At 40.8% G+C, this 14,061-nt stretch overlaps 1 protein-coding gene across 3 annotated transcripts in view; it reads right to left on the bottom strand.

Moving 5' to 3' along the window:
• CCDC169 (coiled-coil domain containing 169) overlaps positions 1-12,087 on the bottom strand; it is a 31,680-nt gene extending 19,593 nt beyond the window's left edge. The window contains exons 1-4 of one of the 3 annotated variants that reach the window (XM_083800725.1): positions 10,787-12,087; positions 6,010-6,092; positions 5,430-5,540; positions 5,297-5,337 (exon numbers count right to left, since the gene is read on the bottom strand). In XM_083800725.1, the coding sequence (XP_083656851.1) occupies positions 5,297-5,337; positions 5,430-5,540; positions 6,010-6,092; positions 10,787-11,028 (477 nt within the window). In that variant the 5' untranslated portion in view covers positions 11,029-12,087. Of the gene's footprint in view, positions 1-5,296; positions 5,338-5,429; positions 5,541-6,009; positions 6,094-7,996; positions 8,042-10,770 lie in introns of those variants that run through there. The other 2 variants (XM_083800727.1, XM_083800726.1) reach the window with 2 other exon arrangements.
• Between the last annotated feature and the right edge of the window lie 1,974 nt (positions 12,088-14,061).

The following is a 14,061-nucleotide window of genomic DNA, read 5'->3' as shown; positions in this document are numbered from 1 at the left end:
AGATTTGCTGGCAAGTTCAGGCTCCCTCAGTGTAACCAGGCGTGGGGCAGTGCTATCCAAATCCTTATGCCGATGGTCTCCACAGACTTTCTCAGAGAGGTCAGCTGCTGAACTAGGGGAGAGGAAGTTGAAACTGCTCCCTTGCTGCGGTTCAGATTGACAAAACAAGATGTTATTGGCTCCGATATGTTTCACTTACTGTCTCTCCTGCAAGGCCTTTCAGAAAAAGCCTAGATTGTTTCATTATACATTTTCCTTGGGAGATATCCAAGGGTCCCAGTCAATCGCCAAGCCATCGTTGGAATTCCTGAACTGGCACCCAGCTGGAGAGCAGCCAGCTAATAATGTCAGTTGACTGCGAGGTTTCTCACTGATTGTTTTCTTTGAAATACCGAGTGCATTCTGCCTGTGGGAATACCACAAAGTGATCTGAGTAAAACAGTCTGCTGCTTTGTGCAAGGCCACCAGGAGGAACAATTAATGCCAACATGACAAAGAAAGGGAAAAATGCAAGTCAAAAAGGTCTCCTGGAGGCATCCAAAATGCTTGTCCTAAGTCGGATGAAAGGCGTAGGAACGGGAAGTCTGTGAGGAGGCAGGAGGCAGCTTAGGGCTGTCAGACCAGACTACACAACTTTCTCCAAAATACTTTGAAGCCTGACAGAGAAGACAGGATACCAGATTTGTTTTTCACACAGAGCTATTGGTGACTTAATCCAGCAAGAACAACCAGGGCCATTTCACAGTGACTTGCTAAAGGAATTGTCAACATTTCCTATGCCATCTTGAAGTGCTGATGTTCCCTATAGGCAGTCATCAACACCTACAGAAATATAAATTCTTCGTTGCATGTTTTTGCAAACACAAGATGCCCCTCCAGTTACGTTGCCAACACCTTCTCCAGTGTGACACTGCCACATGTTCTCCTTGCAGTTCAAAACTGACAGCAGAACCCCTGAGGTCGCTGTGTGAGGATTGTTGCATGTGGTCATTACGGTGTCAGAGAGGCAGCTTTGTAAAGCAAGTATCTGGCCCTCAGTGTGAGAATTTTCTCAGCTATGGTGCTGGGCAGTCCTGAAAATGGTGATTTATCACTGAAACCAGGGCTCTTTAGCTAATCTTAACTAGAGCGTTGCTAAGGCAATGCTATCGGGAGTGTGCTCTTCTGAACTGATTCTGTAGTGTGCTTTTCAGTATTTGCATACTAAAGCTGCTATCTAGGGATCCTTTCTTGCAGAAATGGTGATAGAAATCATTTTCTTTCTACTTATCCAGGAAATTAGCAGACAACACGTATTTCACCAAAACTCACTTAATGAAAAAACGTGAACAAATGAATGCGCTATGTTTAAGGGGGTAAATAAAATTCACAGCATGTTAAGCTTTAGAGAGGAGGCATTCCGCCTGTAATTATTCCTGAAATAGTGTATGACATTTCTATTATTCATTGGGACATAAAGGAAATTACTGACTAAACAGTTTTCAGTGTTGCAACTCCCCTGTGCTTGTCACCATTTAGGTTATTTTTAATCCGGCATCAGTACAAAAAAAATGCTCTTCGGTATCTTGGCTATGAAAATACAAGTGTTTGAGGTATTGAATCTGCATTTACTGCCATGTGACACCTTCATCTTTTTTTTTTTAATTTAAAAAAAAAAAAGAGAACATATCAAGATAGTATAAGGACTTCAGAAGGATAGTTGTATATTTATATGATTTAGGGGTGTTTTAACAGCAAGGAATCATTCATCAGTAAGATTCTAATTCTAAAGTGAAATAAGTGCAAGCCATCTGCAACAATTATTGCAATTTATGAACATAGAAAATCCCCTGCCTTTCCTTTTTCCTCACTCCAGAATTTGTGTTTGTGTTCTTCTCTTTCATTCAGGTTTTTATAGCTTGCTCACTGGCAGAGTCCCTGATGACTAATCTTTTTTAAAAAACTTTCCTGTATTGCTTGATAGCAAGAAAATATTTTATCCTACCTATCTTTAAATGAGATGAATTACTCTGTGGACATGCTTTTCTCCTTCTGTTACCTACGGTAAGACCTTAAATGGCTAGCCAAGTGAGATAAATATCCTTACTACCTTTGAGATACCTCAAAAAGGTCTTGAAGATGCTATTTTATTTTCTAAAAGTGTTGCTCGAAATCTACTGTCCATTGTTGTCATACCCTAGAAACTGTATCATTTTGCTGAAAAATCACTTTGCTATCTTTTCACAGAACTTCATATGCAACAGCAAGTTGAAAACTGAATATCATAATGTACTTTTCATTTAATGCACACACTCAATTTTTATATACACACTCTCAGCATTTTTACTCTGAGCGAATGTAGATTGATGACTGGCTGTAAAGCTCTTTGCTTTTCTACACCCACTCACCACATCTGCTCTTTATTCTCATCTGTGGAGAAGCTAAATATTCCCCCCTGCTTCCCTGAACGAGTCTCAAAAACATAAAATGGATTTGGATAAATCTATATGCTTAGGCACCACAAATTGATCTGTGCATTTTTTTTACCAATGTTTTACCTGCCAAAAGCTCTGCATTCTGCAAGAATAACTGTAAACACATTGACTGTTCTGATACCTTCAGTGAAAAAAAAAAACAGCAAAGCCCCCCCAAATACATCTATTTTCTTCCTCTCTTTCTGTCTCCCAACAATCAAAACAAGCCAAAATGAAACATCAGACTAAATCCCTAAACACCTTTTTTTTTTTTTTTTTTTTTTCCCCCTCTGGCTAGTCAACAGACGAATGTACTCGCTCTAAACTGGAAGGGTGAAAAACTGTAGGAGAAAAAATATGGCATGGCACATGGGCTCTGTACTTCCTTAGGTGTAACTCTGTAAGTCCAGGACTCTCCAAACCATTTCCTAGATTCCTTGTGGCAGTAGGAATCTTTCAGTTCTGCTGTCATTATTTCCTTTATGGGAACAGCGATCAAACCTCTTAGAACAATAGCTCATAGGTGAAGAGGCAAGGCAGACTTTAGTAGGGATTAGAAACGTACTGAATCGGTGCAGCACAGCTGCCAATAAAGCTCACAGATTATCTGACTGGTAATGACTCTTCAGGTTCTAGGCAAGGTGTAATTGGATTGGTTAAGACAGTGTTGGAAATTCGATGGAAATAAATGCTTTTAATACTGTCAGCGTGTGTGCCAGTCAGTGCTTCACAGGCTGGCAGGAATAACCTTGTCTGAAGCAAACTCTGCTGTAAATTTTTTAGAGCAATGCTCTGTGCTCAAGACTTCTCTTCACATATAATTCCAGGTGTATTTTCTAATCAACTCCCTGACATAGGCAAGCGGGATGGGAAGGATTTTGTTCTGCTATTGCTTTTAAGTGGTTGTTAAAAAAAATCCAGCCATCTAGAAAACACCATGGAGTCTAGGACAGTACTAAAACTGGCAAGAATATTTACAACCCGAAGGCCACAGATCAGATCAGGAAGAGCAATTAATTATTAACACGCTGCTTACAACGAGCAATCATTCCCACTAATATGGCATGCAGCCTCCTCTAGGCTCAGTGAACTCCCATTAATCTTCAGAATCTGAAGCACAAGAATCAGATGGAGACACCCAGAGAGGCTTTTTTTGACTTCTTAAAGTGCATAAGTTGGAATAAAAATAAAAATCCTCAAAACCCTGCCTTGTGATAATTAATGGTCATTACTCGTGCTTATGCAACAAGGCATTATTGCCACTTCTATATCTACCTTCCCTACTTCTAAAAGTGGTTAAGAAGCAGAAAAGGTCTCAAAGTAAAATATTTCAGCACATGACAGACTAAGGAAAAATAGTCCTGAATCTAAACTTGTTTCACTTCATTTCCTACTTCAGATTTCTTAATGGCCAAAATATTTGCTGTTTTTTCTTACCATTTGCTCCTCAAGATCAAAGGAAAATGTTTTCTGCTTTGTTAAAATGCAGATGGTGAAATATGGACATATTAAGAAATAAAAATTTAAAACTGAAAACAGACACTTTCTGTGGCAAAACCGGAATACTTACTGTAAAACGAGGAATTTTCCTGTAACTATATTATTTAAAATGTGACTGCAACTGTTGATATTTCTTATCACATATGATATAAAACTAGGAGCAGTGCTTGATACACCAGAGGGTTGTGTTGCCATTCAGAGGGACCTTGACAGGTTGGAGAAATAGACACAGGGGAACCTCATGAAATTCAATTCAACAAGGGGAAATTCAAAGCCTTGCCCCTGGTGAGGAAAACCCCAGGCACCAGTATATGCAGGGCGCCAACCAACTGGAGAGCAGCTCTGCAGGACCTGGGGATCCTGGTGGACAACAAGCTGACCATGGATCAGCAATATGTGCTTGCCTCAAAGAAAGCCAAAAACATTAACAGCTGCATTAGGAAGAATGTTGCCAGCAGGCTGAGGGAGGTGATCCTCCCCTCAGCACTGGTGAGGCTGCATCTGGAGTAGTGTGTCCAGTTCTGAGCTCCCCAGTCCATGAGAGATGTGGACATACTGGAGCAAGTCTAGAACAGGGCTATAAAGATTAAGGGAATGGAGCATCTCATATGAGGAGAGGCCTGGGACTTTTCTGACTGGAGAAAAGGAAACTCAGGGGGATCTTACCCATGTGTATAAATACCTGAAGGGAGGAAAAGAAGAGGGAGCCAGGCTCTTCTCAGTGGTGCCCAGTGACTGGACAAGAGGTGATCAGCACAAATTAAAACACAAGAAGTTTCATCTGAACAAAAGAAAACACTTTCTCACTGTGAGGGTGTTCTAATACTGGAACACATTACCCAGATAAGTTGTGGAGTCTCTGTCTGTGGACATATTCAAAACCCAACTGGGCACGATGCTGGGCAACCTGCTGAAGCTGACCCTACTTGAGTAGGGGTGTTGGAGTTGAAGATATCAAAGTGGGTCCCTTCCAGCCTATATAATTCTTTGAGTTTGTGATCAAGGTCTTACATTTTTCTATTTATTGACTTGACTAGCTGTTCCATCGCATATGCGTTGCTACAAGCGACACACAGCCATCACTCAGTCAAAAATTCCACTATGTAGTTCTTCCCAACGTTTAGGTCTTATATTCTTCCTACTTAATTATTTTCCTCTATGCCTTACACACTCTTAAGCAACTGCATGCATATCTGAAACCATATAAAAGTAAGCAGGCCTGATTGCTTTGGTTTCTAGACAGGGCCACTGATATTTTTTGTCATGGAACAGTATCAATTATACAAGTTCTTTAATTACACTGTGATTTTGATACTTAAGCGATTGAATTCCATTGTACTCACCACAGGCATTTGATCAAAGATGCGAACAATGGACAATTTATCTACAAATAAGCAAAAGATGCAACCCATTAATAATCATTCAACATATAATCACTATTTCTATTGCAAGACGGTTATGGATATCCATTTCTACCTGTTGGGTTTCCACGAATAAGCTCCATTTTGTCTTTTAGAATACTAATTTGCCTTTCCAGCTGTCTATTCAATTCTACTTGCATCTCGTATCTGGTTTTCCATTCATTACCTTAAAAACAAACATAGGGTTATTCTGTTTCCCAAATTATTTTATGCGTTTTCAAATATAAGTTAACATTCTTTCAAACTGTTCCTACTTTGTTCTGGAGACTGAGAAACTCTCCAGTTAGTCATCCTCATAATGAGGAAGCATTCATTTGAATTACAAAACAGCTTGAAAATATAAATCAAGGGATTTGTTTCAATGGGCTTACTGTGGCCAGAATATTAACCAACTAACTCTATATATTCATGTTATCCATTGTTTCTTCAATAATTAACAAGAAAAAAAAAACTAATATGCAGTATTTAGCATTCCGTAATTTCATGTTTGCAATTATCACACCTATAATAAGCGTGTTCAAAAAGGAAAAACTAAAATTCCTAAATAAAAGCTTGTATCTCTGTAGGGTCTACCCAGAAGAATTAATTTGTTACAATTCCTAACTGATTACAAGATTCTGTTGCAATTCACTTACCTTCATCTTGAACACTGCTAAGTCTCTTTTCCAGTTCTTTTACTGTGTTTCTCAATTCAAATATTGAGTTTTCAAGCATCTGCCTGTGGTTTTAGAGAAATCAATTAATTCACTACTACATTAATCTAATTATTAAGGTAAAAAAGACTAAATCAAATATATTTTTAGATGAAGTATCTATCAGTCTTTTCTATATAATTACATCATTTTGCTCACGTTTTATGTATTTTTTCTTTATAGTTACATTAACATTAATTACACTTAATGCATTACAGTGTGTTAAAAACAACAGAATCGTGCCTATTTTGTGAATAAAATTACTTCCATTACAAAACAACACTGATGTTTCCTAAGATGTAATATCTGCCCAGCACATCATCAGCATTAAACAAATGTAGAAAAGACAGTGGCATTAATTCTTCAACTAAAAGATGCCTAAGGAATTCTTTATTTGAAAACAGAATATTTCCTTGTAAGAAAATACACTTTTTGCCCATTGATTACTTTCATATACTGCTTGGGCAGCCAGGCAACTGGCAAATACCTTGGAAACTGGACTCTTGCTGCCCTGGATCTATGACCAGCAGCAGAATCTAGGAGAGGACTTAGACAAGAGTACAACCCACCTACCTGCACCAGAGGAAGTACTGAATTTAAAGAAAATAAAATAAGCAGAAGGGTAATTAAAGGTAATTCAGGTAAGTTTTCAGTGCAAGAAGCACACTGGAGGACAGAAATCTCTAATGGCAGAGGAGAACTGCATCTTCCAATCTCTTGTTGCTCTAATGCTGTTGTTCCCTACCAACTTTAAATCAGAGCAGGAATCACAGGCAAACAAAGAATGAAAGCACAGGTAACATACTGGAGACAGAAAAGGTTGTGGTGAAAGTCCCACCAAAGACAGAGCTGAAATGAACGAGTCAGGAAGCTTAGATGCAGGAAAAACAGAGGAAATCTGTTTGCTGCTGCTTATTTGCTTCCACTCCAAAGGGAAGACGCAGATGGCTAGGAAGAAGGAAGACAAAATCTTATTATATTGTTGGTATCATTCCAATAAAAATGGATATGGTTTCCTTAAAGCAGATTTCTGAAAAACTCTCAGTGCTTGGAAAAGAGGAAATTGTGGTGATGGTGAGTGTTAGAATGGTACTTTTGGAAGGAAGGAACCCTGGAAGTTAGATACAGTCAAAGCTGTAATTAAAGCTGAGCTGTAGCCAAATTAATTAATTTTTCCTCTTCAAGAAAACCCTAAATAGGTGCTTAGATAGATGCAGGGTAGCATAATACAGAGTTATTTAGATCCGGTGCTTTCAGTTTTTAATTTGTTATCATTCCAAGACTATGCACAATATTTCTTAGAAGTACAAGTTAGATTGTATTCTTCTTTCTGCATCATTAGCAAAGCTGCTGGCCAACTTCCAATTATATTCCTTCTGGATGAAAATGTACACTGAAATGATAAGTTGTCAGGTGTCAGACTGTAATTGCTACACAACAGAAAATCTTATTTTCATTTGGAAATTGAAAATAATTTTTTTAAAAATTGCTATTAAACATTTAGTATTCCAATAGAAACTAAAAAGTATGCAAGGTAGAAGCTCTCTATTTTATTCAGTGCATATTCAGTAAATTATAGTCCCTGCACTGACAGAAAAGAGACGTAGAAATAAATCACGTCAACCAACTTGGTAAATACGTCAGCTGTTTATTGTACTGGGAGTATGTATTTTGCATTTATGGAGGTATTTCTAATTGTGATAGGAGATGACAGCCCACACCACTTATCTGCTACTGTGAATTTAAAGCAGCTGTGTGTAGCTGCTTGTCCAGTGTCTTGGTCTGTACTTTGAGGGGCTGAGGTGTGATTTTACTGACAACCTGACATTTATTAATAACTAGACATATTCAAGACCTATGAATCTTTCCCATATCAACACACAACTTAGAGTCATCACAGAAAAAGGTCCATAAACCCTGGAAGCTCATCAGTTTGTCATCAGGCACACTTAACCGCATGCTTCCATACTAAACAACAGGAATGCTCTTGTGAGGAAAAGGAGAAAAAAGCTGCAGTTCAGGTAAGAAGGCTGTGATTGAAAATAACAATAAAAAAATGCAGAGTCTCCTTTTCAGACAGTTTGCAGGTGTTATTTTACTTGAAAGTGACAGCCACTTAGGATGACGGCCATTTTTCTGTACGTTTTGTTATCCGGATCTGGGTATCTGGTGCATATGTCAGCCAAAAGACTGCCTGAGGCCATTTGCTTTACTGGAGAGAGAAACCAGTGAAACATTATGGGAGAAGCTCAAGGCAAATCGTCAGTTGTAGGGCATCAGCTCTACAACGGGGCAGACCTTTACTGGTTCGTGTAGAAGACAAAATATACAGACGCCTTCAGAATCTATGAACAGAGCAGGAACAATACTACACAGTGCAAAAGGCACCACATGGAAGAGCATATACAGCATTGAAACCCTGCCAGTCAGCAGCGTGCTGGGCAAATCCTACAACTTTCCTCATGTGGAAAGCCACAAAAGCTGAAATCTCACAAGCTGAATTAACATGCAACCCTACTGACAATAGTAAATCCATAGAGTAAGCTGACATGCATAAATGTATGCCTTTAAGAACTCTTTGTCTATTAAGAAGTATACTGCCGTGTTTTACATGCCTTCTCTCTCTCAGCAACATTTACCATGACATTTCCCAAACAGAACCTGTGCTGAATCTTGATTACAGTAATTCAGTGTCAGATTTAAGCTACTGGCTTTCATTAAGCCTTTCATAGTATTATATCCACAATCATTGAGAATCAGCAGGTACTTAGGTAAAGACCCCTTCCTGACACGGATGATTCAATTTACCCTTTGAAGTAAAAATCCCTTCATGAGAGTAGTAGGTGGGCTGTTAGCAAACTGCCTAAACGGAACAATAATCAAATAAGCCAGTGAAAAGATGACGAGGGTGAGATTGCTCTGGAGGAATGCGGACATCTATCTGTGAGCCAGTCAGCCTCAGCTTTCTTTATACCCAATGGAGAGAAAACTCCTTAGGGCGTGAGTCATCTCACTCTGAAACAGCCAGCCAAAGTAGGTCAGATGAATCACACCTTCAAAGAGCCTTTTTGTATTCATAGACTACAGAAGCGACTGGTTTAGATGCTGGTTTCTAACAAACCTGGTTGCTAACAGCTAGGCTGAATACATAACTTCTGAAATAGACAACAATGGTGTTGCCTATTTGCATACAGAAGACAAACATGGGAAACAGTTGCATAATCCACCTGTAGCAACAAGTTTTTTATTGTGTCTCTGTCATGCCATCAAAATAGAAACTTTTGTATGTATATTTAATACATATTTTTTCCTTTGCTTGGCAAAGGCACAGCTTCATAACGTGACTTGCACTTTGGGCGCAGTCTTGCAGAACATTCTCAGGAATATCAGCAAGAACTTAAGGTGCATAAAATACCCAGGTTTTCATTAATTCAAAAAAAATAAAATCAAAGCAGTGAAACAAAGCCGATATTCAGATTTTTATCTGAGAACCTATAATATCAAGCTTGAGTATCTGGTAAACCAAAGAGTTGGTTTATGCAGAGGATAATTTATCTATTACACTGACACATTACTTACTGGTCAGGAGATTCAGAAAAAGATCATGTGCTTACACATAGGTGTAAGCATGACCAAGCTCCTTTGTGTCCCAATTTGAGCACAGAAGCTGCCTAACCATTTTGACTCTGTTAATACTGGATTCCCCCTTTCCACTGGCGAATAAACAATTGATAAAGTTCACAATTGCAGGAATAGTTGGCAGAGAATCTTCAGCCCAGACACTGAAGGAAACATCATTTGGAGGAAAAATCATCATGGAACTGAATGTCTCAAAATTGTATAGAAATGTAAATATTAAAGGTCTGATTTAAGGCAGCACAAGAGCTTCTGGCACTTTCTAATTTATTAACATTCAAAAGGCAAAAACATTCTTTAACAGAGAAAAATGTGTAACTTCCTAAGCAAACTGGAAACAAAAACATCTTGAAACATTTGCTGCTTAAGCAAGGGGACTAACTGGTAGCAGTAACAAGTTATCATCTCTGCAGAACTACACTAGAAAGAGATGAGCTACTTTCCCTGTAGGTATATACTGATGGTGTAGCAATATCCAACTTGCCAGTTTAATTCCATGCTGTGGAAAAAGGTGAAAAGAAGTGTATAAAGAGCGCCTCATAGCCTGTTCCATTCTCTCTTCTCCATGCCAAACAGACACGATCTGATTATGTTTATCTGGGGGGTCTTTGAGGACCCGGGAGCTGGACTTGATGATCTTTGTGGGTCCCTGTCAACTCAGATACTCTATGATTCTGTGATAACCCACTTCTTACCGCACCCCAGCTCCCACTCCCGGTCCTATTTTCCTTTCCAGTTCAATGCCAGCTTCAGATGTGTCTGGGATTCCTTATCCTGTTTCTCCAGGCTCCTGGTGCCACCCCAGCCCCCTGCCCTGCTCTTCCTACCGCCCACCCTCCCTACACCTTCTCCCCATCACCTCACCACCGAGCGGCGGGGACTAAGTGCCCACACCAAAGCCCCGCTCGCTCCCTGCCCCACACTGCGGTGCCCGCCCTCCTGCAGCACCCACGGGGCGTCCCTGAGGGCAGAGAGCCGCCTGGGGCAGCGGGACCCCCGTCACACACACGCCCGTGCGGGGCGCCCTGTGGAGCCCGCGGCCGCCATTTCGCGCCCGCCGCCCCTCACCGCGCCGGGCTCTCACTTCTTGCCCCGCTCCCGCTCCCGCTCCAGCGCCAGCCCCTCGGGCTCGCCGCCCTCCCTCATGGCGCCGCCGCCGTTGCGCCGGGTAACGGCCGCCGCCTGAGGGCGGTGGGGCAGGGGGGGGGGAAACGCAAATACGTGTTGATTTTTTAAACAATTCTTTGGGATGGAAAGTAGTAAGGTTTTAAATAAATTCTCCGAGCCACATGTGAAGGCAGGCACAGCGCTCTGGGGCTTGGTCATAAAAGAGTGCCTACCCCTTGTTGCAGCTTCCCTAGTAATTGTAGTCGGTGCTGTGCGCAGTTTACAAGTGCCTAACCCGAGACATTATGGAAGATCTTGGAATAATCAGTCTAAACCGGCACCAATCGGTTCAATATAGCCAATGAGTCAATATATGTTGGCTAGTATTTTAATCAGCGTCCTATATTGGCCTGGATTCAAGCTTAAAAATGTTTGATGTTGATGATTTTTAAGCAAGGGATTTCAGATGCCTCCTCGGCTTTCTTAAGGCAAAGCTTCATGAGGTAGACTGAATTGATCTAATGGCCTAGTGCTGCAAGGGTGGCATCACCTCTGCTGGTCTCCCTGTCGCCTTCTCCGTCTGCTTCAGTGTCAGCTCTGGCATTCAATAACTCTTCGACAAGCCCATACAGTCCATAAAAACTGAGAAACTTGGGAAAAAAAGCATTTGGTTTTGGCTGGCTAGTGACCTGAAATAGCTCACCAGCTGCTCAGAAAAGCACTGGTTGATGCAAAGGATCAACTCACCAGTTCGTGGGACCAAGTGCTTACTAATGAAACTATCAATGCCCTTTCTCAGGAAGATGAGCTGTAATTTTGCCTTACTGCCATGCTATGAAAGAACAAATGCTGTAGGTTCTCATTTACTTCTGCTGCATGATCAGCAAGCCATATGTGATACCCCTAAAGCTTATTGGGTAATGGATGTACTGCTTCCCAAGTTTAAAACAAGTTATGTATTACCATTAGTTTGTTGTAGCATAAATCAGCATTGGCATCCAAACGTTGGCTCTTTGTTGTGAAATGTGAATTTTGGCCCTAAGGTGACATTGGGATGGGCCAACATGACACCTTGCTGATACTGAAATGGCCTGGTCCTGATCCTCACGTTCAGCTGCATATACCTGCTGCTTGCCTTATGCCAGTTTGGGACCATGTCAATCTGAGCCAATTCCATTTGCTAACTAACCCAACAGAAAACCAGGAGGCAAAGAGCCAAAAAAGCAGACAGTTTCTGGCTGGATTAGTGATCCAGTAAGATCTCCTGTATGAGGGAGAGTGAAAAGCCTGACTGTAAGAAGAAAAAGTCATTTTATTTTCATTTATCTGATACATATTAGGGCAGGAGGTGATATTTGACAGTCTCTAGTTATAATTTATGCTATTATTTAATCAGTGAATTATCACTTCAGTTGTGGATTGAATATAAAATTATCTGACATACCTAATCAGGAAACAAAAATTTAGACAAATACTGTACTGTGACTGCATTTAAATGTTGCTGCTTACTTTGCCTTCAGGATTTACTGAATAATACCTTTTCTAAATACATATTGAAAACATTCCATACCAAACCAGTAATTTCAGTATTGACTTGGACCTAGGTTAGCTTTCATAATAATTCAGTATACTGCGTGCAGCAGTGAAATCTTAACAGCAAGGGTGCTAACCAGTAACCATTTTTCTTGTTATCAGCTTTTGTGAAAAACTATTGTAAGATCTGGTTCAAGAATTTAACCAGCCTAGTGAAGAACTGTCAAACAGGAGGATATATTCAGATGTCTCAGAAAGAGCCCTGGAATCACAAGAAAGTCTGAGAGTAGAGAGCACGCTGGAACTGAGGGCTGTATCCCGGCTACAGTGTACTCTATCTGCCCCAGGAGACGCTTCTTTGACCTCCTCTCCAGGATACTTTCAGGTCCCAGCCTCAACTCAGAGATTACGAGGTGTCCTAACTAGGTGAGATCTCAGGAACTAGGTCACAGAGTGCATGTAAGGATGAGCCCAGACCACACCAGTTGGCTGGGTTGGCAGAGGACAGCAAGTCTAAATACGGGCTTTGCCAGATGGTTTGGGAGTTGGAGTAGGAGAACAGCAAAGTGTCTTGTGGACCAAGGTCAGGTACGTGTAGGTTAGGGCTTCATTAAGATTTTTACCATTACTGCAGTAATTTCCTCCATTTCTTTATCCCAAATAAAGAGGTTAAAATTAGATATATGGATACCTATAAATGTATTTTTGTTGTTCTAAGGCTTGTAATGTTACTTCTGAGACTAGGATTTTTAGTAACCACAAGAAAAGTTAGGAAACTTGGTCAGCACAATATGGTTTGAAAATAATTTTAGAGTTAAATACTTATCTTCAGGTTACGTGAAGGCAATAAACAGCTAGGGTTGCTTAAAAGCAAGGTAGACCAGTTGTTGAAGGTAAACATTTGGATTATGACAAATTAATTTTGACATAGAAATACATTTAGTTATTTTCATAGCACTGATATATAGGGTGTAGAGATGACTGGCTGTGTGGACAAGGGGAAACAAATGGTTATTGTGTATTTTGATTTTACCAAAGCCTTTGATAGAGTCTCCCATATCACCTTTATAGTCAAGCTGATGAAATGTGGATTGGATAACTGAAAAATGAGGTTGGTGGAAAACTGGCAGGGCCATTAGGCTTAAAGTGTGGTGGTCAGCAGTATGACTGCCTGACTCCAGGATCAATACCTGAGCCAGTACCACTTCATTCTTTATTAACAACCTGGAAGACAAGCAGGGAACACTTTCAGCAAGCTAGCTGCTTTTTAACAAATTGAGGGGAGAAGTCACTCTGCAGGAAGGTGGGACTGCCTTTTGGAGGGGATGGACAGGCCGGAGAGACAGGGTGCTGAAAGGAACCGAATGAAATCCCAAAAAAAACCCACAAGGGCAAGGTCCTACGAAGTACAGGCTGGGGGCAGTGACCAGAATGCAGCTTCACAGGAAAAGACGTGGTGGTTCCTGGTGGCCAAGCTGACCAGGAGCCAGCAATTCACCTTCCAGCCAACAGCTTCCTGGGTGGCACTAGCAAGAGCGTAATCAGGAGATTGGCAGAGGTGGTTCTTTCATTCCACCCAGCACTTGCAGGACCGCACGCTGGAGTGCTTAGCTTTGTGTTCCCACACAGATCCTATGGGCTGTCAGGCTGGTTGGCAGGCATGATCGTTGTTCAACCTGGAGAAGAAAAGGCAGTAGATCTTTTGTGTGGTAAACAGCT

This window comes from Anser anser (assembly GCF_964211835.1).
Source record: "Anser anser genome assembly, chromosome: 1".
In the NCBI taxonomy this organism is placed as follows: Eukaryota; Metazoa; Chordata; class Aves; order Anseriformes; family Anatidae; genus Anser; species Anser anser.
The sequence above is the reverse complement of the archived record's forward strand: the minus strand, read 5'-3'. Positions and strand labels throughout refer to the sequence as shown.